This window comes from Podarcis raffonei, chromosome 6 (assembly GCF_027172205.1).
Source record: "Podarcis raffonei isolate rPodRaf1 chromosome 6, rPodRaf1.pri, whole genome shotgun sequence".
Classification (NCBI taxonomy): Eukaryota; Metazoa; Chordata; class Lepidosauria; order Squamata; family Lacertidae; genus Podarcis; species Podarcis raffonei.
This window is the reverse complement of record NC_070607.1, coordinates 94,606,448-94,629,458: the sequence shown is the minus strand read 5'-3', so window position 1 is coordinate 94,629,458 and position 23,011 is coordinate 94,606,448. Positions and strand designations below refer to the sequence as shown.

The window sequence follows — 23,011 nt, the reverse complement described above, 5'->3', positions numbered from 1 at the left end:
TATAGAGTAAGAATAGACTAAGATTATCATTGTAATTACATTGATAAAGGAGCCAATCAGAGTTTGTTTTTTCCCATTCTAACTGAAATTTTGGCCTTCTAACATCCTCCAGCTCATGTAGTTGCTAAAGTTTCATATCATATCTGTATTTCTAGGTTTTCTACCACACTTAACATTTTGGAATAAAAGTCCTAGTTACTCAACCAGTTCAGGGAGGGAACATATAAAAAAGAGCGGGAAAGGCGGCGGCAGCAAGGAAAGAAGGAAGAGAGTGAGAATCAATTCTCTGAACACTTTTTATAGGGATTAGAAACTGGGCCAGGAAGATTAGACTTCCCATCTTTTGTGTCAATTTGATTACTTGCATAGGTGATCCCACATAAGATGCAGACCAGGGATTGTCAACGTGGTCCCTACCGCCCACTAGTGGGCGTTTCAGGATTCTACGAGGGGGTTGTACGGCACAAGTTAAATCCTCCTTCCATCGATGGTAAGGAAATTTTACCATCAAGAAAGATGCATTAGTGGGCGGTAGGTATAAAAAGGTTGACTACCCCTGATGTAGACTCTGGATATCCATAATCTATGGGTGAACATTTTTTCACCAAGGTCAGGTGCACCCTTGACACATTCCAGCAATTCCTTTGAAACATTCTAGCAGTATCTATAATTCCACATCAGAAGCAATCCCATTCCTCCTCTCTTTAGGATCTTATTATACTAGTGGTGTAATGTTGTATTTAACATTATCATTAGGTTTTCGTCACACAAGATGCCATGGTCTCACATGACTGTCTCTGAAATTCAGTAAAAAAATTTCAAGGAGCCTTCACAAAGTGGCACAGTGTTGAAATCCATTTCATCCATGTTGATCCATCATGGTTGCTCTGCTGTAGTTGTTCACTCTTCAGGTCTAGCAGGGCCCAGATTTGCACTCTTCCTTACATTTTGATATTTTGGGGGCCTCTTTTGCTTACTAACTTCAATCTGTATAAATCAGGGCATTAGTTTTCATGTGCAGATGCTTATCCTACAGGTGCCTCATAGAACGACTCTTAGCTAAAGTGATTAAAAATATGCACTCTTGTTCCTTATAGGTGAGTGGTTGAGTTGCAAAATCCGCCACTGCCTCCGCAGGCTGAGTTGTTACCATAGCACCAGAAGGGGAAAAGCAGACTGATGATATATTTAGCACTAAACAAGAACTAATTTTTTCCCTTTCTGCTTCCTCCCCCCATCCCCTTCTCGCCTTTCCCACTTGACAGCTTATTACACTGACGTTCCTAAAATAATTTATGCCTCCAGAACTCATTCTCAGCTTACTCAGGCCATCAATGAATTAAAGAACACAGTTTACAGGTAAAGAAACTTAAGATATTGATGCTCACTCCAGGTGTGAAACAACTTGGGGTATATGTGTCTGGCAATTTTTGTTTTAGCTGTATTATTGTTGATAGAAATGTTTTTGAAAACACTGGTTATATAAGCTGTCGCTGAGACATTTTGCAGCCATAGTAAAGGAGCTCTCCCTCAACACAGAGGGACTATAGCTTTTGCAAAATGTACTGCCCGTTAATGCTGAAAAGCTTATGCATTATGCCCTGCTTCATTTCCATGTTTGAAATGCTTGCCACAACCCAGCCATGTGTCTTGTCTTGATTAAAATGTCAGTTCTTGTGTCATCCCCCCCCTATTTAATAGGCCAAAGGTATGTGTATTGGGTTCCAGAGAGCAGCTCTGCATCCACCCTGAAGTTAAAAGACAGGAAAATAACCATACGCAGGTAAGAGCATAAAAGTAAAACCGCACTGACTCTTGTTCATCCAGTGAGAGCTGTGGGCAGTGGGAATTTAAATCCAGGTCTCCCTCACTAATACTTTACCTACTTCATCCAGCCCATTTCTGGGCCCATTCCAAAGTTCTGGCCGGCTTTTCAAGCCCTCCACTGCTTAGGTAGATGGCCTATTCTGGGTGTCTATCCGTGGCATCTCTGTGGTGGCAGCCCAATTATTGAATGATCTCACCTGAAAGGTCTACATGAAAGAGAGGTACTCCTGAAACCTACTTTGTCATTTTGGTGCCAGACAAAGACATTTGTATGTTCTCAGGCCTTTCAGTCATAAGTTTAAATCCTGCTGATTGTTTTTGTTTTGCAGCCTTTAAACTCTTTTTCTTTTGGTGACTCTTTGGACATTTTGGTTTGTTTAAAGTAAACCAAAAACCATTTTTTCTTTGGGGGAGGGGCAAAAGCAGGTTGTGATTGGAGAATCAATAATGGATATGAAATAGATTGCTATGGAGCAGTCAAGTTACATGGCTCTTGTTATATGAATTATAGCATACTCTCTGCTGCTTAGTAGGGACGGATGTTTTTCCCTGTTCATTGTCCAGCAAAGCTTTTCTGGAAATGGCCAAGTAACAGCACTTTCTGCTTGAACATTGTAGGAGAGCTTGCAGAACCATTTTTCTCAAATCCAGTTATCATATGTTGCCCTCTATTGAGAGCTACTTGTGGTAGTGATTTATATTGTGCCAGTAATGTACATGGTATTTTAAAGAGTTGCATAAATTAAGTAGATGGGTCCCTGCTGTAAGGAACTTACAATCTAAATTCCAAGTGAAATAAGGGGTGAATAGGAGCAAGTGCAATTATACACTTATTTGGGCTTCATTATGTTATGCACTGAACTGGAATTTATATTGTTTTGCAGATCCACATGTGCCGTATGAAGATAACAACTCGCACATGTCATTTCTATAACAATGTGGAAGGTATGAATAAGCGTTTGTGAAAGTAATTCTCAGTTTGGGAGTCTGGTAATTGATGGTGCTGGTTTTATATCAGTCTTTCTGTTGACTACTTGCATGTAACTGTTTCTTCCGGGCAAAACTGCCAACCTCTGCTGTTCATTTTTGTTAGGTTTGTAAGCATCATTAACTAGTTTAGATTGTACAACCCATACTTGTCTGTGCGCTTGTGAGTGCTTTGCTTTCAGGTAGATATTGGCTAATTTAGTTCTCAAATTGCTGGCTGTGGAAACTGGATTCCCACCTAAGAAATTGACCTAAGAGTTTCAGATGTGGCAATTTCCTGTGTTCAGTGGGCTACATTCCAGCTAAGCAAAATGTAAAGGTTTCTAAATATACCCCCATGCACACTTCTCCATTACCCATTTAGGCAGACAATAGGTATAATTGTAGCCAGGTAAAAGCACACAAGGAGGGTGCAGACCAGATGAGCGAATTAACCTGGTGAGGACGTGTGGGAAAAGTCCCAAGGGTGAATAGAAGCACTTACAGAAGGCTGAATTTTGGCCCTGGGCCTGAGGTTCCCCATCCCCTACATTGCGGAAGGAACACTACTGAAAAGCTCTCCGCCATGCCACCATAACGCTAGTCCACAAGAATTCAGTTATAAGTGCAGATGCTGCAATATCTAAAGCGAGACTTCTCAAACATCGTGCTGTTTTGATATAAGATGCAGAAGGGCTGAAGCTCAGTGGGAAAGTACATCATTTACATGCAGAAGGTCTGAGGTTTAATCCCTAGCAACCCCAAGGTGATGGGGCTGGGAAAGTCTCCTTTGAAACCCTGCAAGCCATTGCCAGTCAGTGTGGATGATACTGAAATAGATGAACCAAAGATCTGACTCCGTATAAGGCAGCTTGCTAGATTGCTAAAAAGTAGCTGTGCAATGAGGTACCATTATCCCAAAGGTTTTTGAAATTCTCATCCTGTCAGAAAGTCTCACTTACATTGAATTCTTATTCAGTATATAAACTTCACTTGGAAGATAGCTTCCAAGAAGTAAAGCTGGGGGAACCAGGCAAAGGGCCTTCTTGGTGGTGGCGCCCATCTCCCATTGGATGCCAAGGAGATGAGTAACTATATTACATTCATGAGACATCTGAAGGCAGCCCTGTATAGGGAAGCTTTTTAAGATTTAATGTTTTACTATGTTTTTATATATGCTGGAAGCTGCCCAGAGTGGCTGGGGCAACCCAGTCAGCTGGGTAGGGTACAAATAATAAATTATCACCACCATCATCATTTTAACAGTGTTGAAGTTCAAACTTATGCCTCTAGGTAGTCAGCTGGTTTTAGAAAGGCACTGACTATTATACCATGCACATTCAGCTATAGTTGGCATTATGTGAAGTGACCTGCTTGCACATTCAGAGACAATAAGGCCTAGGAAGGTAAAAGACTGCCCCCCTGTATAAGGAATACGAAGAGCCCAGAATTTGGGGACCATAGAAAGTGGCACTGATCAATAATTTCAGGTTAAAATAAATCTCTCTCTCTCTCTCTCTCTCTCTCTCTCTCTCTCTCTCTCACACACACACACACACACACACACAGACAAAGACACATACATAATGGGTGGGGGGAGAGAGATGGTGCCATCCATGAGCATAGCTTGCAGAGTGTGTCATCTGCATATAATGTGGTATCTTATGAGAAACATAATTAAGAACTAAATCAACAGATGTTCAGATATTTTTGGAACCTTTCCTGGAATGTGGAAGCAGCAGGCTCTTATGTTCATATAATCATGTAAGTTAAAGATAGAAGGAGCAATCCATCAAGTGCTGTTGATGCGCAACCTGCATTAATTTTAAATGTGATTTGTGCAGGAAATGGGCAGAGGTTGCTTAGCAGCAGTGTTGGCTGGTTGCACCCAGAAAATGATAATTAAGGGTGCACATGAAAGTATATAATTTAAGCAGCAGGGTCATCGTGGAATCGTACTCACTACATTTTGTTCACAAGTAGAGTTCAGGGGAAATGCTTCTGCTTTCTGCTAGGTTGCAGCAGAAGCCAGCTGTTCACTACACAAATTACCTGGTGCCTCTGATGTCATGAATCCATGTCTTGCCCCATCGCAGGCAGGGTTTTTTTTAATTAAGAGGGGAGAAAGGACTTGCAGGTTTGCTTGTTTTAGGGCTGCAGTATTAATTGATTCATCAAATGAATAAATTAAAATGGTAGAACTCAATTAAAATTTTAGGCCTGATTAATTGGGCATTGCCGCTATATCATCCAGTCTTCTATTAAACCCCCAAGGGCATCACTCTTTCTCTTCTGCTCAGATAGGCACTGCTTCTAGTGGAAAATAGGATATCATCCCAGAGCCCCCCTATGATGATGAAGGGGCCTCCTGGATGACATAGCATTCCTCACTGAGAAGAGTGTTTGGTGTAGGACGAGTCTTCTCTCCTCCAGTCTAAGTATGCCCAATTCTTCCAAACTTTCTTGATAGGACCTGTTTTCCATAACCCTGACCACCTAAGGCAGGGGTCGGCAAGGTTTATCTTGCCTGGGCCAAATCGGTCCTGTGGAGATCCTGAGGAGATTTCACCCCTCCCATATCCAAGAATCTGCTGATGAGTCTGGTGATTTTCCAGAGAGGAGGGGCGGTGTTCTGCTCTCTACTTATTCCGCTCCAGCCTAACGTCAGTCAGTCAGTCAGTCAGTCAGTCAGTGTGTGTGTCGGAGAGAGAGAGACTGAGTGTTAGAGATCGTGTGTATAGATAAGGTTGCTGCTAAGAGCAGCTGCAGACACTCAGTGCAGTTCAGTTTTTTTAGTTTAGACCTCATTTAGCTCTGTATATAGTTGTGTATAATAGTTGTAGTTATAGAATAAAGAAGATATTCTACAGAGCTGCTCTCCGAGTCATTTATATGCTCTGCTAGACTCTGCTATACTCTGCTGTGCGATGACTGTCTTGTTGTTGGAGTGAATCCGGTGCTCACAACTCTAAGCTGTGAGTCCACAGCACTTTGACCTGTTCCTGTGCAGAAGGTGGTCTCTGGAAGTGCTACCCAGCTCACCTAGCCCAGTCGGGGCTGAAGTGGATGAGTCCAGTTGGTGACACTGGCTCAAGGGCAATGCTGACAGATCCCTCCATGGGCCGGATTGCGCATGTGTGTGAGTGCGCACGCCTGCGATTTTTGGTGTGTGCGTGTCCGCAATTTTCAGCGTCTGCACAGACACGATTTCCAGCACTGCGGAAGTGAGTCCCTGCACTGTGCCGGTTTAGTGCAAGTGGGCAACTCGTTTCAGGGCAGCTTGTGCATCGGTCAAGCCACCTCCGCGGGCCGCTTCTGGCCCCTGGGCCTTAGGTTGGTGACCCCTGACCTAAGGCTACAATCTGGGGAATTTGGATTGGGCAGAGGTGTCCTTTGCCCAGCCCTTCTGGCCACCCAGCTGTGGAGTGATGCCAACATTTCTCTGCTAGTGTGGAACTCGACATTCTACCTGCTGAATGGGTGGGCAGGCCCAAAATGGGATGTTCAAGGAGCCAGGAATATATGAGCCAGCCAGGGATCTGCTGGAATATGCTAACTCCTCTTTTCTTTTCTATAGAGAAGAGCACTGAAAAAGACCTGATCAGCTCCATCTTGGATATTGAAGACCTGGTTAAAAATGGGAACAAGCACAGGTCACAATTCCTCTTCACTTTTCTCTTTCTTTATGCCTCTCCCCATATGAACCAACACGGACCCTATGTTCATCATCTTAGGCCCGTGTTCATGTGCCTCCTTCATGAGAAATCCAGAGGGTGGCAGCATGAGAAGGAGCCTTTTCTGCAGTGGCTCCCCTTTTGTGGAATTCTCTCCCCAGGAAAGTTGTCGGCTGCCTTCATTGCATATTTTAGGTGCCAGGCAAAACTGTTTCTCTATAACCAGGTCCTTGGCTGATTAACATTTTATGGCCTTTTAAATGAGTTTGTGGTAGGTGGGGTTATTAGTTTGTTTTTGTTTTATGTATTTTGTGTTCTTATTTTGTATTTTTATGTTGTGAAATGCCCTGTGATCTTCAGATGGACAGTATACAAATTTCATTAACAAACAATTATTAATAATATTAGCAGCATATTCTCAATAGATAATTGCATTAGTGCTGAACTGAAATGAGGAAAGGACTCAATTTTTACAGTCTTTTTCAAAATTCAGTCGTTGTGCACAGTAAATTTGTGCATGTATTTGTATATAGGAAATGTATATGTGCATGTATATAAGAAAATAATGGAAACTTCTAGTATATTAGGAAAATGCTCTTTAAATATGAAGTGCTCAAACAATTTCATATAGTCTATGTTGGTAATCCATACATCAAGCCTGTGAACATCGGGTAGGCTTAGACTCAGATGTATTGGTTTGATTTAATAACACCCAATGAGTTCATGACTAGGCTGAAATTTGAAGTGGGGATATTGTCATTTGTCGCTCACACCTTCAACCATGCAAGTTGTTGTATGATCTTTCTATGAATAGAAAGCGCTGGCTGCATTCACTTACATCTACATACTTGACTATTGCAAAAAGAGTCAACCCAAATGTTTTATTTGTTGGTTAAATTTATATCTTGCCCTTCCTTCCAAAGGAGCATTAATCAATCATAAATAAAATCTGTATTGCAGAATTTAGAAATTCATTAAAGAATGGCATGGAAAAAGAAAAACCCACTGTTATATGAAATTACTGCTTCATTTAGTCACAGAAAGATTAGAGACTGAATTGCATTCCTTTGGCTAGGGAATTCAAAATCTCCAGTGTAAATACCAAGACATCTATGACTACTTATCAAACAAGTGCTGTTGGATCTATACCACTGTAGCTGATGTTCATACAGTGATAAGCTCATCAGGTGGGAGATAATTCCAAATCTCCCTTTTCTATACTTTCTAAATCATGAACAATCCATCTTTGTAAGCATAAGCCCCGTGACACATCTAATTAAGTAAACAGATATTTGCTTAATGGGCTATAAAGCTGTGATTGAAAAATGACTACATGATAAGCACCCGCCCCCCCCTTTGTGTAATGCTTTATCAAGGTTCCTTCTCTCTTTTACAGTTTATTTTCTTGGTTGAAGCCCTGGTTTTTTTTTAAGTATTATTATTATTATTATTATTATTATTATTATTATTATTATTCCCCAGCCACTCTGGGTGGCTCCCAACAGAATTAAGAGTACAATAAAACATCCAGCATTAAAAACCTCTCCGAACATGGCTGCCTTCAAATGGCTTCTAAAAGCCAGATAGTCGTTTATTTCCTTGACATCTGATGAGAGGGTATTCCACAGGGCGGGCACCACTACTGAGAAGTTCCTCTGCTGGTTCCCTGTAACCTCCCTTCTCGCAGGAAAGGGAACTGCCAGAAGGCTGTCGAAGCTGGACTATGTCAGTGAAAAAGTTGAATGCCTTAAATCAAGCATAGGCAAACACTGCCCTCCAGCTGTTTCAGGACTACAACTCCCATCATCCCTAGCTAACAGGGCCAGTGGTCAGGGATGATGGGAATTGTAGTCCCAAAACATCTGGAGGGCCGAGTTTGCCTATGCCTGCCTTAAATGCTAAGCTTCCTAGCAGCCTCTGCACCACCACCTTCTTTTATCTCGCTGCACTTGCAGGGTCAAGGATTTATTGCCAGCATTCTCGTTTATCAGATGAGAGAGGAGACGGGCCCATGTAAACCCACCAGACCATCTGCCTTTAAGACCAGCCCATTAAGAAGCTGACAAGAAACCCCTGAGAATCTTAATAAATGACTGTGGAAAGCACGTTGGTTGTCTTGTAGCGCTGTGTACATTTCCCTCCCTCTCTCTTTAAACAGAGTTTGCCCTTACTATCTTTCTCGGAGTTTGAAGCAGCAGGCAGACATCATTTTTATGCCTTACAACTATTTACTGGACCCAAAGGTATGTGGGGTATTATTTTAAAATTCAAGGGTGTTTTACTGAATATTTTAAGAGGATTTTGGTGGATATGCCAGTAAATTGCTTAATTAACTCATTACAGGAAACAATACAGATGCTAAATGCTTATCACATAAGGCAGAAATACATATATATACATGATGATTAAACCCAAAAAATTAATTTGTGTTTCTTTTATTTTAACATATTTCCTTCTCAGAAAGGGAGATAGTTTTGTTCACTAGTTTTTTTGTTGGAACTAGTCATGTAGCATTCCTTCCTTTCTTTCTTTCTTTCTTTCTTTCTTTCTTTCTTCCATCCTTCCAAATATGTTGAATATTGTTTGGTTTGTTGAGCTTCCGTGCTGGGCTAGGCATACAATGGAGAACTTCAGTTGCTTTTCTTTGTTTTCATCATAGAAACTTTCCCAGCTAAATTTCTCCCTTCAGTATAACAAATTCAAATCACAGGAGTCTTTGCATATCTTCCTGTACTAACAAGGCTAGTTTAGTGGCGGTGTGACAGGCAAATTAGAGCCATGTGGTTCTTGATCCACCTTGAATATGGTGCTATATACTGAGTATTAGAAGCCTCTTTGAGATCTGCTTTTAGAAAAAACTGCTGTGTAGCTTTTATTCTCCCTTACCCCCTTCTTTTGAGGGCTAAAAACCTTTTCTTTAATCATTACTGCAGGTTACCAGGATTCGAGTGTCCTGTACTGGGTGGATAATAGTGAAATCCCAGTACAGGTCACCATTTTGGGATTGTAGCAATTCAGATTTATGGATCATTTTCTAGTTATGAGGTTGATTGAATAATAGGGGTTTCTGATGTGCTGACAAAGCTGTTTCACTGTTTTTCTTTGTGAAATATGCACTGAAGAAGCAAAATGACATGCTGCTTTGGTTTATTGGCATTAACTGTTTCTCAAACACGTTTGTGCAACAGATAACACCCACACACAACTTCCTGCTTATTGTGGGATTTTAAAGGATATTTTGATGGATTGCCTTACTGTATGTTACTGGTTTTGATTGTACTTGCTATAATATTTTTTAGATACTGTTGTGCACCACCTTTAGATGTCTGCAAATCAGGCAGCATATAAAATATTTAATAAATAATAGGTTCGCAAGGAGCACCTGTGTGAGTGCCATTGAAATGGATGTTTACAGGACCATGTTGCACTTCTTTCATTGGGCCATGTGCAGCTGCTATACCTTGATAGACTGCTTTGTGATGGCAGACGTTTAAGGGTGGTTGCAAATAGTTGTAAACAAGTTGTCCCTGCCATCCTGCCTGACATATTCCCTCCCTTTTTTTAAATAAATAGAGTCGAAGAGCTCACAACTTGGACTTGAAGGGGGCTGTAGTGATACTTGATGAAGCTCACAATGTGGTAAGAAAAGATGCCCCTGGCTTCTCTCCATTTTTAACAGGCAAAGAGCCTTGTAGGTATGTTTTCATATAAGAATTCAAGTAATCTGTGACTATTTGTTCCCTCAATAAGTATTGAGCAATTGAGATGATAGGTCACTGGTGTTATTTTTAAAAGAACTACTCTCTTCATTTGGTCTTTTGATAATGTTGTCTTCCTAGAGCAGGAATTTGTCCTGACAGACAGACACAAAGAGTGTGCATAGCTGATGTGGTTAACAGTGTACACTACAAGTGTAATTTTTTGTCTACACCCGTAGGAAAAGATATGTGAAGAGTTGGCATCGTTTGACTTGACACCCTATGACTTAGCTTCAGCTGTGGATGCCATTAACATAGTTCTGGAAGAACAAGTGAAAAACGTTCAGCAGAATGAAATCAACTCTGAATTCAGTGTGGAGCCTGCCAGTTCAGGTAGATTGCCTGTACAGGGCAGTGATTTCTAGAATGCATCAAGAGCTTCATTGGGCTGCATGCATTTAGAAATTACCCTTGAGTTCTGCAAAATCAGTCTTCAGAACGTGGACTTTGGTTGCTAGGCACTTGATGTATTAGGATTATTGCTGGCAACTCTTCTGTGAAAACCCCAATGAAAGAAAGATACTTGTGCAAGAACATGAAAATCTTTTGTGCAGCTGTGTATTAATGCCAGTGAGGCTTTTGCAAGAGTTTTTTCAGTGCATTCATTGAGCTTGTTTAAAGGGTGTGTGTGTTTTCCATGCCAAGGCAAATCCAGTATAAATTAGGTACTTAAAAGCAAATTGTTTAAATGGTGCTTTTGATATTTGTGCTTTGGATTTCTGGATTTGGGTTTGGAGAATTGGTCAAGGAGGGAAATGAAGAGCACATAAAGTCTGCAGGATAGCCATCAGAATACTTTGCAGCCTTCCTGGCCTCCTCTCTTCCACTCATCCACAATCAAAGTCCAATAAGCATTTAACAGGCAGCGCATGTACATTGCACTTGGAAAGGTACATTAGTGTACAATCTAAATATTGAGATTTATACAGGATGGGCTGGGGGAAGAGACATTGATAAAGTATTGCACTGGAAACTGCCTGAATAAGAATTCTTTCTGAAACAGGATTAAACATGGAGCTAGAAGACATCGCAAAGATAAAGCGTAAGTACAATTATTAGATTCACATTTTGTCTATAGAGAAGTTTTTTAAAAAAATGTTTTGGCAATGGGTGGCTTTCAGTTTAGCCAAGAGGATCATGTAGCTGATTACTCTCTCTATTGCACAGATATTCCAAATTTTGTACTTTATGCACCACTTCGGTGCAGTAAATTAAAGATCTGTCAACGTAGGTAGTATGTGAAAAACTGAATGCCTTGAACAATACCCAAAGAGACCAGAGGAACATTTATTAAGGGTTGTGTGCGTGAGGGGAATGCACAGTATCCCTTGTGGAAGCAAATTCCTAATCACTTTGGTTTGAGAGAAACATACATGGTGGATGAGAAATGCTAGCTAATTTACTGACAACTTGTTGAATACTGAAGGATATTTCATGTTTATGCATTTGGCTGGCAAGCTACTACTCATTTGCATATTTTAATTGCCTGTAAACAATGTAATTTGCCTGTCATTTTTATGATATTGGCATATGGCAGATCATTGGTTGACTGGATTCTACTTATCTTACTCAGAAAGTATTACCCCCAAATGTGAAAATCTTGCGTCAGCCCTAGAAAAAGTCCTTTGCTTTAGTTGTTTAGTTCTTTTTAAAAGTTATGTCCTGCTTTTCAGTAACAAGCCCACTGAGGTGGCCTGTCGTGTAAATGTGGCAATGCAACCTCCCCACCCTAAGGGAGTGTGTCACTTAGAAGGAACCCTTTTCTTGTTGGGAAGGCAGTGAGAGAGTGCCTGTGTTGCAGTCTCGTCTGAGGAGAAAGAGCAGGATAATTTGGTTATATGCCAGCTGCGTAACATTCCTCCTCTTCCTCTGTTTGCCTTCAAGAGATTCTTCTTCAGCTAGAAAACGTTATAGATGCTGTCGAGCTGCCCCCAAGTGGAAGTGGACTCACTAAGGATGGAAGGTATGTTTCAGGAGATACAAAGCGTGTGCCAAGTTGGCATTTCTTGTTTTTGTGTGCCTGCCCATAGACTCATAAAATTGCTATGTTGCTTGTTTTATGGTGTGGGATGTTTCCTTGAGAATCTTGGGCCTGAATCACCCAGGTTTTCTGGAGCTCAGTTGTTGCTGCTGGAAATTGTAGCTGCAAAGAGGTTGCTTGATGAAGCAGGACGAAGGGTCAGACTGGGACACTCAGTTCAAACCCTTGCTTGCTTGTGAAGCTCACTGGGTGTCCCGTCAGGTCAAGTAGTACATATAATGTTTAGACTAGTAAGCAGTGAAGCTCATTTGGAGGCCTTGGGGTACCTCCTACCTCTCTGCTTAACATATTCTACAAGGTTGTTATAGGGAATGAACAAGCCATTTATGCCACCTTGAATGATAGGTGGGATATAAATATAATAAATTAATGAAATATTGCTTAGCCTACCCTGTCTCACAGGTTGGTTTGGGAGGATAAAATGTCCAGAGGATGCACTATTGGGGGAAGGGTTGATTACAAATACCAAATAAAACAAATCACTCGACTTTCATCAAGCCACTGCATTTCACATTTTCAAAAACAGATACTATTTTTTAAAAGAAGGTTTCTAGCCCTCATGTTTATGGAGGTTCATCAAGCTTTAGTAGGAGGTGGTGGATGGTATTCAACTAAGGTTAAAGGTGAAGGTACCCCTGACTGTTAGGTCCAGTTGCAGACGACTCTGGGGTTGCGCGCTCATCTCGCTCTATAGGCCGAGGGAGCCGGCATTTGTCCGTAGACAGCTTTCAGGTCATGTGGCTGGCATGACTAAGCCGCTTCTGGTGAAACCAGAGCAGTGCATGGAAACATTTAACTTCCCGCCAGAGCAGTACCTATTTATCTACTTGCACTTGACGTGCTTTCGAACTGCTAAGTGGGCAGGAGCTGGAACCGAACAATGGGAGCTCACCCCATCGCGGGGATTCAAACTACAGTGGTACCTCAGGTACTTAATTCGTTCCGGAGGTCTGTTCTTAACCTGAAACTGTTCTTAACCTGAAGCACCACTTTAGCTAATGGGGCCTCCTGCTGCCGCCGCACCGCCAGAGCCCGATTTCTGTTCTTATCCTGAAGCAAAGTTCTTAACCTGAAGCACTATTTCTGGGTTAGCGGAGTCTGTAACCTGAAGCGTATGTAACCTGAAGCGTATGTAACCCGAGGTACCACTGTACTGTTAAGTAAAACATATTTGATTACCACTCTCTGTTACAGAATAGGTTCTCCATACTTACAGGGAGGAATTCAACATAGCATTAGGCAGATTGCTCTTTCAGTGCAAGCTTTTCTGCTTGTCTGATGGAATGATCTGCCTTTTCCGGGGTTGATTCTGAGTGGTTCTTCTAACTCTAAATACATAATGTTTATATGTGCTAAGAACCGTAGAATACCTTAGTGAGAAATGGAGTGAGACTGTTTTGTATTTTGTCCTTTGGTTAGCTACTAGGATAAGACTCAGTATTTTGTTTATGTTTCTTCTTGAAATTACAGCTATATATTTGACCTGTTTGAAAAGGTCCAAATCACATCCCAAACCCAAGCATCTCTCCTTGAGTCACTGGAACAAATCTTACAGTATTTAGCAGGCCGTAAGTGCACACATTATACTTTGGAAAAATAGGGGGTGGGGAGAAAGTTTGAAAGCAGGGTATAATATTGTGAGAGTGCACAGCATTGCATGAGCCCAAGAAACAGACCTGAAAATAGTTAAGGTACATCTAGAGAAAATGAAACAAGGCGGGAGACAACTAGAATACAGGTGAGAGATTCATGGTGAATATGATTGAACACAAGAACTCATTATGAAACCTATTCTGTATGGTGGGGGTGGTGAATAAGCAACAGAGGTCCATGGGGAGAGATCCTAGAATCTTCAGAGGCATCTTATGATAAGTTTGCTAAACATTTTGAGTATGCAAATTTTTTGTCAATTGTTTTGAGTTTAAATAAAAAGGTAAAGGTACCCCTGCCTGTACGGGCCAGTCTTGACAGACTCTAGGGTTGTGCGCCTATCTCACTCTATAGGCCGGGGGCCAGCGCTGTCCGCAGACACTTCCAGGTCACGTGGCCAGCGTGACAAGCTGCCTCTGGCGAGCCAGCGCAGCACACAGAACACCGTTTACCTTCCCGCTATAAAGCGGTCCCTATTTATCTACTTGCACCCGGGGGTGCTTTCGAACTGCTAGGTTGGCAGGCGCTGGGACCGAGCAGCAGGAGCGCACCCCGCCGCGGGGATTTGAACCGCCGACCTTTCGATCGGCAAGCCCTAGGCGCTGAGGCTTTTACCCACAGCGCCACCCGCGTCCCGTTGTTTTGAGTTTACTTTTGTGAAAAAGAAAAAAAGTGGCTAATAAATGTAATAAATAAGAATATGTAATTAAATTGCTTATATCCTCTCTGACCTTGATGGCTCATTTGTAAAAGTGTTTGGGGCTAGTACCAGAATGCCATCAGGTCCAAGTTCATGGGATGAGTTTCAGTTGATGTGTCCTGAGGATGTAGACAGGGTACTCTGTGGCTGATCTTTTGTGTCCTTCCCCCTTGCCCATGATGGCTAATTACTTCTAGTAAAAGGAGATTGAGTCCAGGGAGTAATTAATGCCTGATTTGTCCCTATTGGAATTCATTTTGTTAGTTTTGGCCAGGGCACTGTAACAGATGCCAGAATCTTTGCCCAGTGCCTCCATGCCCACAACACAGTGTTCATAAATGGATTTTTGGTGATTGTGAGAAAAGTCATGTAAAAATGTTACAATATTCTCCCCTGCCTTTAGGTACTGGCATATTCATCAATACAGCTGGGTTGCATAAATTTACAGACATAATTCAGGTAAATATATGTTGCCTCCTCTTTTGTAGTTTCAAAGACTGAAAGGCACCATGGAGAGAGTTATAAATTCAGTAATAACATTACAAGTGAGCTTTTCATGTCATTCTGTGAATATCTTCGTAATGCACATTATGTAAACCTGGGGCAAGTTGGTAATTAGAGAACAGGATGGTTAAAATCACTTTACAGAATTCTGTTGCACTCTCATGTTCAACCTGCTCAGGTCTGAAGCTTTGATAAGGTAGGGTGGTTGGTTGTGTCTGTGTAAGTTTATTATGATGAAGGAAAAAGAAATTCTGCTTGATGGTGGCAGCAATCAAGACTGTGGTCATTTCCACTTGGTATTCTTTGTCTTTGAAGAGAGGCTTTGAATGCCAATTTACTGTGCACAATGGAATGAGAGTTCCAAAGGATGTGGTCTGCATTTTTCAGTTTAGAAACTGTAGCATATTTGTGATTCACTGGAACATAACTGGGAGAGATTTAAGGAGACCAGATTGAGCTGGTGCAGTGTAAACCGGGCATAGACCACTGGTCATTTTAGCTAGGGATGATGGGAGTTGTAGTCCCAAAACATATGGAGGGCCGAGTTTGCCTATGCCTGGTGTAAACCTTTCCCGCAGATCAAGAACAAATCCTATGGGAATCCTATCCTTTAGACACAGTAACCTCTATGTTTGCTTTGAGCACTGGATGGGTCTTGACAGGAAATGCTGGTGAGGGTGACCAGGATGATGATAGAGTCAGGAAAAAAGAGCAGTAGAAAAATCTGGGTATGTTTAGGCTGGAGAAGAGGAGGATGACCAGGAAATTGACAGTGTCCAAAACCAAGAGGTTGGGTATGTTTAGTCTGCAGAAGAAAAGATTAAAGGGAGATGCATTCGCTTGTGGTATTTCCACATAGGGTTTCATTTCAAATCTTCCAGATTCCAGAAAAGTCATTATCCATTGCAATTATAGGAAATGAACTAAGACTTATTTAACTTGTTCATAAACTTAATTCAAATGAGTTAATTTTTTTGTACATGGATTAAGTTTTGATAGCCTTAATTTCGCTCTTTCTACAGTGCCATGAAGTATATTTAAGAGTACTGAGAAACCTTTTGCTCCTCAGGATACCATCCTTTCAGATTGCCTAAACTTGCTTCATATTAATACCTTGTGATACAGGAAACGTAAATCTATCCAAACTGTTTTATCCAAAATATTAGCAGTGATTCTTGGCCATTTCCCCTACCACAAAACGTCCAATAGCATCTCCTTCCCAGTTACCAGTAATAATGAAATTAACTATTTTTTTAGAAACAGAATTGTAGTAGGCCATTCATTTTTATTAACTTCTTGAGCTCTCTGATGTAGTTTTTTTAACTTCCACTAGGGGGTGATCACTCTCCAAGTTATAATATATACTGTACTTTTCCATGTATAAGACTAGGGTTTTTTTTACTTTAAAATAAGGTTAAAAATCTGGGGGCATCTTATACACAAATAGTGCATATGCCCATTTTCTAAATTTGGGGTCCCTAAAAGCAGGGCGCGTCTTATACATGGGGGCATCTTATACACAGAAAAATACAGTACTTTTTAAAGATATTTGGATAGTAGGGCAGCAATAGTTATTCTAATAAAACACATCATATTGTCATTGTATCTCTTTATATGTTTACCGGTGTTTACACATTTGTAAAGTACATTTATTGATGAATTAGGCATGATTATATGCCAATTAAATGATATACGAGTGAGGCAGTTTGGCAAGGTCAGGCATTGCAGAGTGAGTTGGGGGGGCCATGCCCCCCTAGTAATACTAAAGTAAAGGTAAAGGTACCCCTGACCGTTAGGTCCAGTCGCGGACGACTCTGGGGTTGCGGCGTTCATCTCGCTTTACTGGCCAACCAGAGCAGCGCACGGAAACGCCGTTTACCTTCCCGCTGGAGTGGTACCCATTTATCTACTTGCACTTGGATGTGCTTTCGAACTGCTAGGTTGGCAGGAGCAGGGACCGAGCAATGGGAGAAGAAGAAGAAGAAGAAGAGTTTGGATTTGATATCCCGCCTTTCACTCCCCTTCAGGAGTCTCAAAGCGGCTAACATTCTCCTTTCCCTTCCTCCCCCACAACAAACACTCTGTGAGGTGAGTGGGGCTGAGAGACTTCAGAGAAGTGTGACTGGCCCAAGGTCACCCAGCAGCTGCATGTGGAGGAGCGGAGACGCGAACCCGGTTCCCCAGATTACGAGACTACCGCTCTTAACCACTACACCACACTGGCTCTCCAGGCTGACCTTCTGAACGGCAAGCCCAAGGTTCTGTGGTTTAGACCACAGTGCCACCCACGCTAGTAATACTATAAAAAGAGCCTGGCTGCTGGATCAGGCCAATTGCGCATCTAATCCAGCATCCTGTTTTCACAGTGGCCAACCAGATGCCTAAATGGGAAACCAGCAATCAGGACCCTCTGGCCTCCTGTGGGTTCCAGTAACTGATATTCAGAAGCATTAAGCCTCCAGCCGTGGAGACAGAGCACAGCCACCATGGCTAGAAACCACTGATAGCCTTCTCCATGAATTTGTCTAATTCTCTCTTAAAACCAACTAAGGTGATGGCCATCAATGCCTGCTGCGGGAGCAAGTTACATGGTTTTTACTATGTACTGCATGAATAAGTCCTTTTTGTCCAGAGTGCTGTATAAGATACGCCATTCATTTCTTATACACCAATATCTTGTTCCCCCTTAGCCGCCTTTTTTCCTAAACTGAAAAGTGGCTATTTATGTCTACTCAGAAGTAACCCTGTGGAACCCTAGGAGTAATCGTTGGCAAAATGAGAACTAAAACGCCCACAAATTGCCCTTCTGCACACTGTTACCCTTTACAGTGGTACCTCTGGATGCGAACGGGATCTGTTCTGCAGCCCTACTTGCATCCTGAAGTGAACGCAACCCACGTCTGCGCGGGTTGCAACTCGCCGCATCTGCGCATGTGCGTGACGTCATTTTGAGCGTCTGCGCATGTGCGAGCGGCGCGCCTCGGAAGTAACACATTCCATTACTTCCAGGTCGCCGTGGAGCGTAACCTGAAAACGCTCAACCTGAAGCATATTTAACCCAAGGTATGACTGTTGTGTGCTTTCAGCCTGGTGATAGAGTTGGAAGCCTTGCAAAGGTGTTGCGGATAACCAGCAGAAATCCTTTTTTATTTTGAAATTATTTTGTTTTTATGATGAAGCCATTCAGAAGCATGCTGAATCTTATTTACCTTGGTTGAAAGGCATGGTGGGTTTTCCCTCCCCATCTTACATTTTCCCCCATCTTGTTTCCTAGACTGTTTTTAATTTCCGTCCATCAGAAGGCACGTCTAGTTCCATCCTGGGCTGCTCGGTCTCCAAGTATTATAAGGTATGTTGTGCTGTTCTGAGGCTGATTTCCTACTTTAGCTTGCCTGTGGTGCTGAAAATAGGGACACGGGTGGCGCTGTGGTCTAAACCACAGAGCCTAGGGCTTGCCAATCAGAAGGTCGGCGGTTCGAATCCCCGCAATGGGGTGAGCTCCCATTGCTCGGTCCCTGCTCCTGCCAACCTAGCAGTTCAAAAGCACATCAAAGTGCAAATAGATAAATTCAGCGGGAAGGTAAACGGCATTTCCGTGCGCTGCTCTGGCTCGTCAGAAGTGGCTTAGTCATGCTGGCCACATGACCCAGAAGCTGTACGCTGGCTCCCTCGGCCTGTAAAGCGAGATGAGCGCCTCAACCCCAGAGTCATCCGTGTCTGGACCAAACGGTCAGGGGTCCCTTTACCTTTATGGTGCTGAAAAGTCAAAAGATTTTAGTTTTTTATAGGCTTGGCAATAAACGGTTGAATTAAGTTTGAGGAAAAAGAGGGCGGCATGAGTTCACCATAGTATAATTAGTGACTTTATACCTTTTCAGTTGTAAGATGCTGCAAAAGATACCTTTTCAGAATTTACTCAGTTCCTTGTTCAAACTGCATAGGCCCACTTACAACATGTTGCCTGCTAGTAGAAGCTGGTACTGTTCATTGCTTCCTTACAAACATCATTGTGGTGATGCAAGTAGCATAGACGTCCTATTCTTTTACTTCATATTTATTGATTATGCCTCTTAGGTCCACATCCATCTAGATGCAAGTAATCATAAAAAGAAGCAGAGGACAGACCTGTGGAACTCGTCAGCAACTAAAAAACAAGGTGACAATGCTGATACGTTGCTTTGATCATATAAATCTTTCAGCCCAGGTTTCTTCAACTTAAATTAGAACTGGAGGCAGCTGTGTGTCATGACAGCAATCTATAATCTCATTTGGCCAGGACATTTTCTAGCCAGCTTTTGTGAAACCATTGCGTAGTTTTGTCATTGCACTGTGTAATTGTGCTTCCAAAATTTAATGTTGTGTTTGTGCTGTTGATTTTGGGAAGAACTGAGGGGACAAAGATAGGCAAAAGCAGGGCAAACAATGGCATGACCATGTAGGTTAGGTAGTCAAGGACTGGGAGTCTTAGACATAGGAAGGAAGCTAGAAGGACCAGTATCTTCTATTTTCATTCCCCAGATGATATGCATCAGCCTTTTGACTGCACGCACAGATTCCTTACCTCTCTCTTTGCCACAAGTTGTCATTAAATCAGGAAACCTCAAATTAAACAGATTTTCCTGTTTTGCTGCTATCTTTGGAATAAGCTGACTTCAAACTGTGGCTTAATATTCTGGCTTGTTCTGAAGTTTGCAACCGTGGTTCCCCTGCTTTGGACAAAATGGGAATCAATGCTTAAATTAGAGCAGGGGTGGGGAACCTGTGGCCCTCCAGACGTTGCTGGACTACAACTCCCAACATCCTTGGTCATTGTCCATATCAGCAAGGGATGATGGGGGTTGGAGTCCAACAGCATCTGAAAGGTTACATATTTCCCATCCCTAAATTAGAATTAAGTACTGATTTGTTTGTAGCTTGAATGAAAGGAGATGTACAGAAGCAAAGGGCGTGCGTATATCTCACATTATTACAATAGCCAAACTTGGTGTGTTCTAAAGAGCAAAAATGAATTCATTTGACCTTTAGCCTCTAATGATGCTGATGCAATTACAAAGGTATGTTCCCATATAAATATTTCACCCCCCATAGTTGTTGTCGTAAGTAATTTGATAAATTATATTTATTTTACACATACCAATTCTGAGTGGGGAAAACTCTTGCTTAGGTTTACTTCAAGTACTTCCTACTGTTCATAGCATGTACTTTAGTTCCAGAAACTCCTGCAGGCAGTCTAGGCAGTACACATTTTCCTTGTTTAGAAATGTGGTGACTAATACAGAAAACAAAGAATCTGGAGTGTTGATAAGAGAACCTTGAGAATTGAAGTAACAATGGCATTGCCTACAAATACAAATCTCGCAATTCCTTTGCTTGTTCCATGCTCGGCCTCTACTTTCTTTTGTGCCAGAAATGTGATACCGAGTGAAGTGCCAACTTAAATGGTCGCCTTCCCAAACTTGGTATCCCCTCCTCCCTTCCATGTAAAAATCATACAGAGCAAAGTGAAAGAGGTTCTCTGAGTATACTCTCATAATTTTCACCCCTGACAGGCAACTGTGCCATGCTTAAAATCTGTAGGTTTGGTGAATTCATCTCTCGGAGCCCATCGTTCAACCATCTCAACATTTCTCTATCTTCTCATTTCCTACAGCTAAGCACTTTCTGAAAGTGCTACCTGCCAGTGATATAATACATAGCTGCATTGATTTTTTAATTTTGTCCCAAGTCAGCCAATGGCTACTTCTAGTCAATGTGTTCATCCTTCAGAACAGTTTTTCTAGAGGCGATATGCTGAGCTGTCTGCGCTCAGATCTGACTCTCCTTGTATCTATGCAGTTCTGCAGTGATAAACATTGAGGTACACCCAGATACTGCTTTCCTTCCTAAGATAGAATTGTTTTATATCAGTCAAGAACTTGCTCTACCTAACTTCTTCTCTTCTCCATCAGAAGGGAAACCAGTTCTGCACAAGACATTAAAATAAAGTTGCCTTTCTACTTGGAAACATCTTCCAAGGCTCCAGGGCGTTTATAAGATACTTCTCTTTACAAAGGACCACTCAAAGGATCCTTTTAATAGTGTTTACATGTTTTAGGGCATTTTAAAAAAATAATAACTTTTGTAAAAGTTTTTTGGAACTCACAATTTCTTAATGCTGTGCATTAAGGCTGTCTGAGAAGATGTTAATTAGTTCAAGGCCCATGGTTGCTTACAAGTGGCCTGCTATATCTGCTTGCAGTAACCTACGGTTCGGTGCTCTTTGCTCCAGCCACAGTGAATACCTCTTAACGTTTTGCCTTGGTGTTTTGTTTGATACAGGAAAGGTCTTGAGCTATTGGTGTTTCAGTCCTGGATACAGCATGCACGAGTTAGTTCGTCAGGAAATCCGAACAATCATTCTCACTAGCGGGACACTCTCTCCACTATCGTCTTTTACTATGGAAATGCAAATGTGAGTCTCTTTCTGTTGTTCCTATGACAATAGGCAGCTTGAGTTAGGTCATATCCTGTCCTGGGTTTCAATGAAAGTCATTGAGGAACCAGTACGGGATTTTCAGGTTCAAGGTTCATTTCTTATGTATGGGATGCTTTTGACAAGGTATTTGAAGAAACATCATCACACATTTCCTGTGATGCAAAGTGAACCCTGAGCAAACCAGTGATTGGCTGTTCTTGGAGGTCAGTTTCAGTACATGTGGAAGTCCCATGGGAAAAGTCCTCCCTCTAAATCGTTTGGAAATTGGCACCAGTTTAAACCTGCCTCTTGAATTTACTAATTGCCATTTAATTGTGATCTGAGGATGATGATAATTGATTGCTCGGTCTTCACCCTATTGCCCCAGGGCAGGTTACAGCAAGTAAGACACAATGTTAAAACAAGCTTAAAACAACCTACAATCACAGAAATAAGGTGGGTCCTAAAAGTATACGTGGCAGAGAGATGCCCAAAAAATTTACTGAAGAGATACGTGTTTTTTTCTCTTTTTAGTCAACTTACTTTGAGGCAATTATTAATTCCATACTGGACCACTATTTATGTTCCATATTAACAGGTGTTCAGTTTTAGATGCTGTTGTGCGATAGATTAGTCCACAGTGACCAACCAGATCATAGAATCTAAGAGCCGGAAGGGACCCTGACTTACTCAGTTTTTTGCTTCTTTCATATTCTCCTGCCCACAGCTCAAACCACCAGCCTTCTGGTTAACAGCCAGGCACACTGGCCCATTGCGCCGCCTGAGGTACTCAGGTGCCTGAGGCTAGAGGACTCGTTCTTTAAATTTCTGCCTATTTGCTAAATGCACCTTTTAGCTTGTGCTTGCCTCTTCAGTGTTGTGTATTTTATGTGCACATACTCTACCTCATTATTTTGGGGCATCCCTATTTCTACGTCATTCCATACCACCCGGGTCAGTAACTTGTTTTAGCTGACTGGACTCCTTTTTTCAAAGGACCTATAAGTTAGGCTTAAAAATATCCTCTGGCTTGCTGACATGTGACGCATCCGCATGAAGGGTTCATTTGCCCAGGCCACACAGGGATCATGTGACTTTGATGATCAACATAACAACCTCTCTCCAGTTTTTTGTCCCTGCCTCTACCCATCCAGTTTGTGTATAGCTTTTAATGTTTAATAGACTATTGTATTTTAATATTGTGTTGGAAGCCACCCAGAGTGGCTGGGGAAATCCAGCCAGATGGGCGGGGTATAAATAAATTATTATTATTATTATTATTATTATTTATTTATTTATTATTATTATTATTAATTATATCCCCTCTTCTTTGCTGCTATGGTGCCTGCAGGCAAAGATATGCTTATTTCTCAGTCTGAAAAGTGGGACGGCGAAGACAAATATCTTCCAGATCGGCCTATAGCCAGACTGGCAAAA

At 41.8% G+C, this 23,011-nt stretch overlaps 1 protein-coding gene and 1 long non-coding RNA gene across 13 annotated transcripts in view; one reads left to right on the top strand and one right to left on the bottom strand.

Annotated features, from left to right (window-relative positions):
• The window catches only part of RTEL1 (regulator of telomere elongation helicase 1), a 72,965-nt gene that overhangs the window by 6,961 nt on the left and 42,993 nt on the right, over positions 1 to 23,011 (top strand). For 10 of the 12 annotated variants that reach the window (XM_053394574.1, XM_053394580.1, XM_053394577.1 and 7 more), the window contains exons 4-17: positions 1,266 to 1,359; positions 1,702 to 1,783; positions 2,712 to 2,772; positions 6,371 to 6,446; positions 8,626 to 8,710; positions 10,041 to 10,106; positions 10,405 to 10,558; positions 11,229 to 11,267; positions 12,110 to 12,188; positions 13,737 to 13,834; positions 15,020 to 15,075; positions 18,395 to 18,469; positions 19,195 to 19,276; positions 21,439 to 21,571. In XM_053394574.1, the coding sequence (XP_053250549.1) occupies positions 1,266 to 1,359; positions 1,702 to 1,783; positions 2,712 to 2,772; positions 6,371 to 6,446; positions 8,626 to 8,710; positions 10,041 to 10,106; positions 10,405 to 10,558; positions 11,229 to 11,267; positions 12,110 to 12,188; positions 13,737 to 13,834; positions 15,020 to 15,075; positions 18,395 to 18,469; positions 19,195 to 19,276; positions 21,439 to 21,571 (1,180 nt within the window). Of the gene's footprint in view, positions 1 to 1,265; positions 1,360 to 1,701; positions 1,784 to 2,711; positions 2,773 to 6,370; positions 6,447 to 6,476; positions 6,663 to 8,625; positions 8,711 to 10,040; positions 10,107 to 10,404; positions 10,559 to 11,228; positions 11,268 to 12,109; positions 12,189 to 13,736; positions 13,835 to 15,019; positions 15,076 to 18,394; positions 18,470 to 19,194; positions 19,277 to 21,438; positions 21,572 to 23,011 lie in introns of those variants that run through there. The other 2 variants (XM_053394585.1, XM_053394584.1) reach the window with 2 other exon arrangements.
• LOC128416621 (uncharacterized) lies at positions 19,019 to 20,415 on the bottom strand. The gene is made up of 2 exons (XR_008331258.1): positions 20,255 to 20,415; positions 19,019 to 19,206 (listed from the first exon to the last, which is right to left on the bottom strand). It is a non-coding gene; the product is annotated as an uncharacterized LOC128416621 (long non-coding RNA).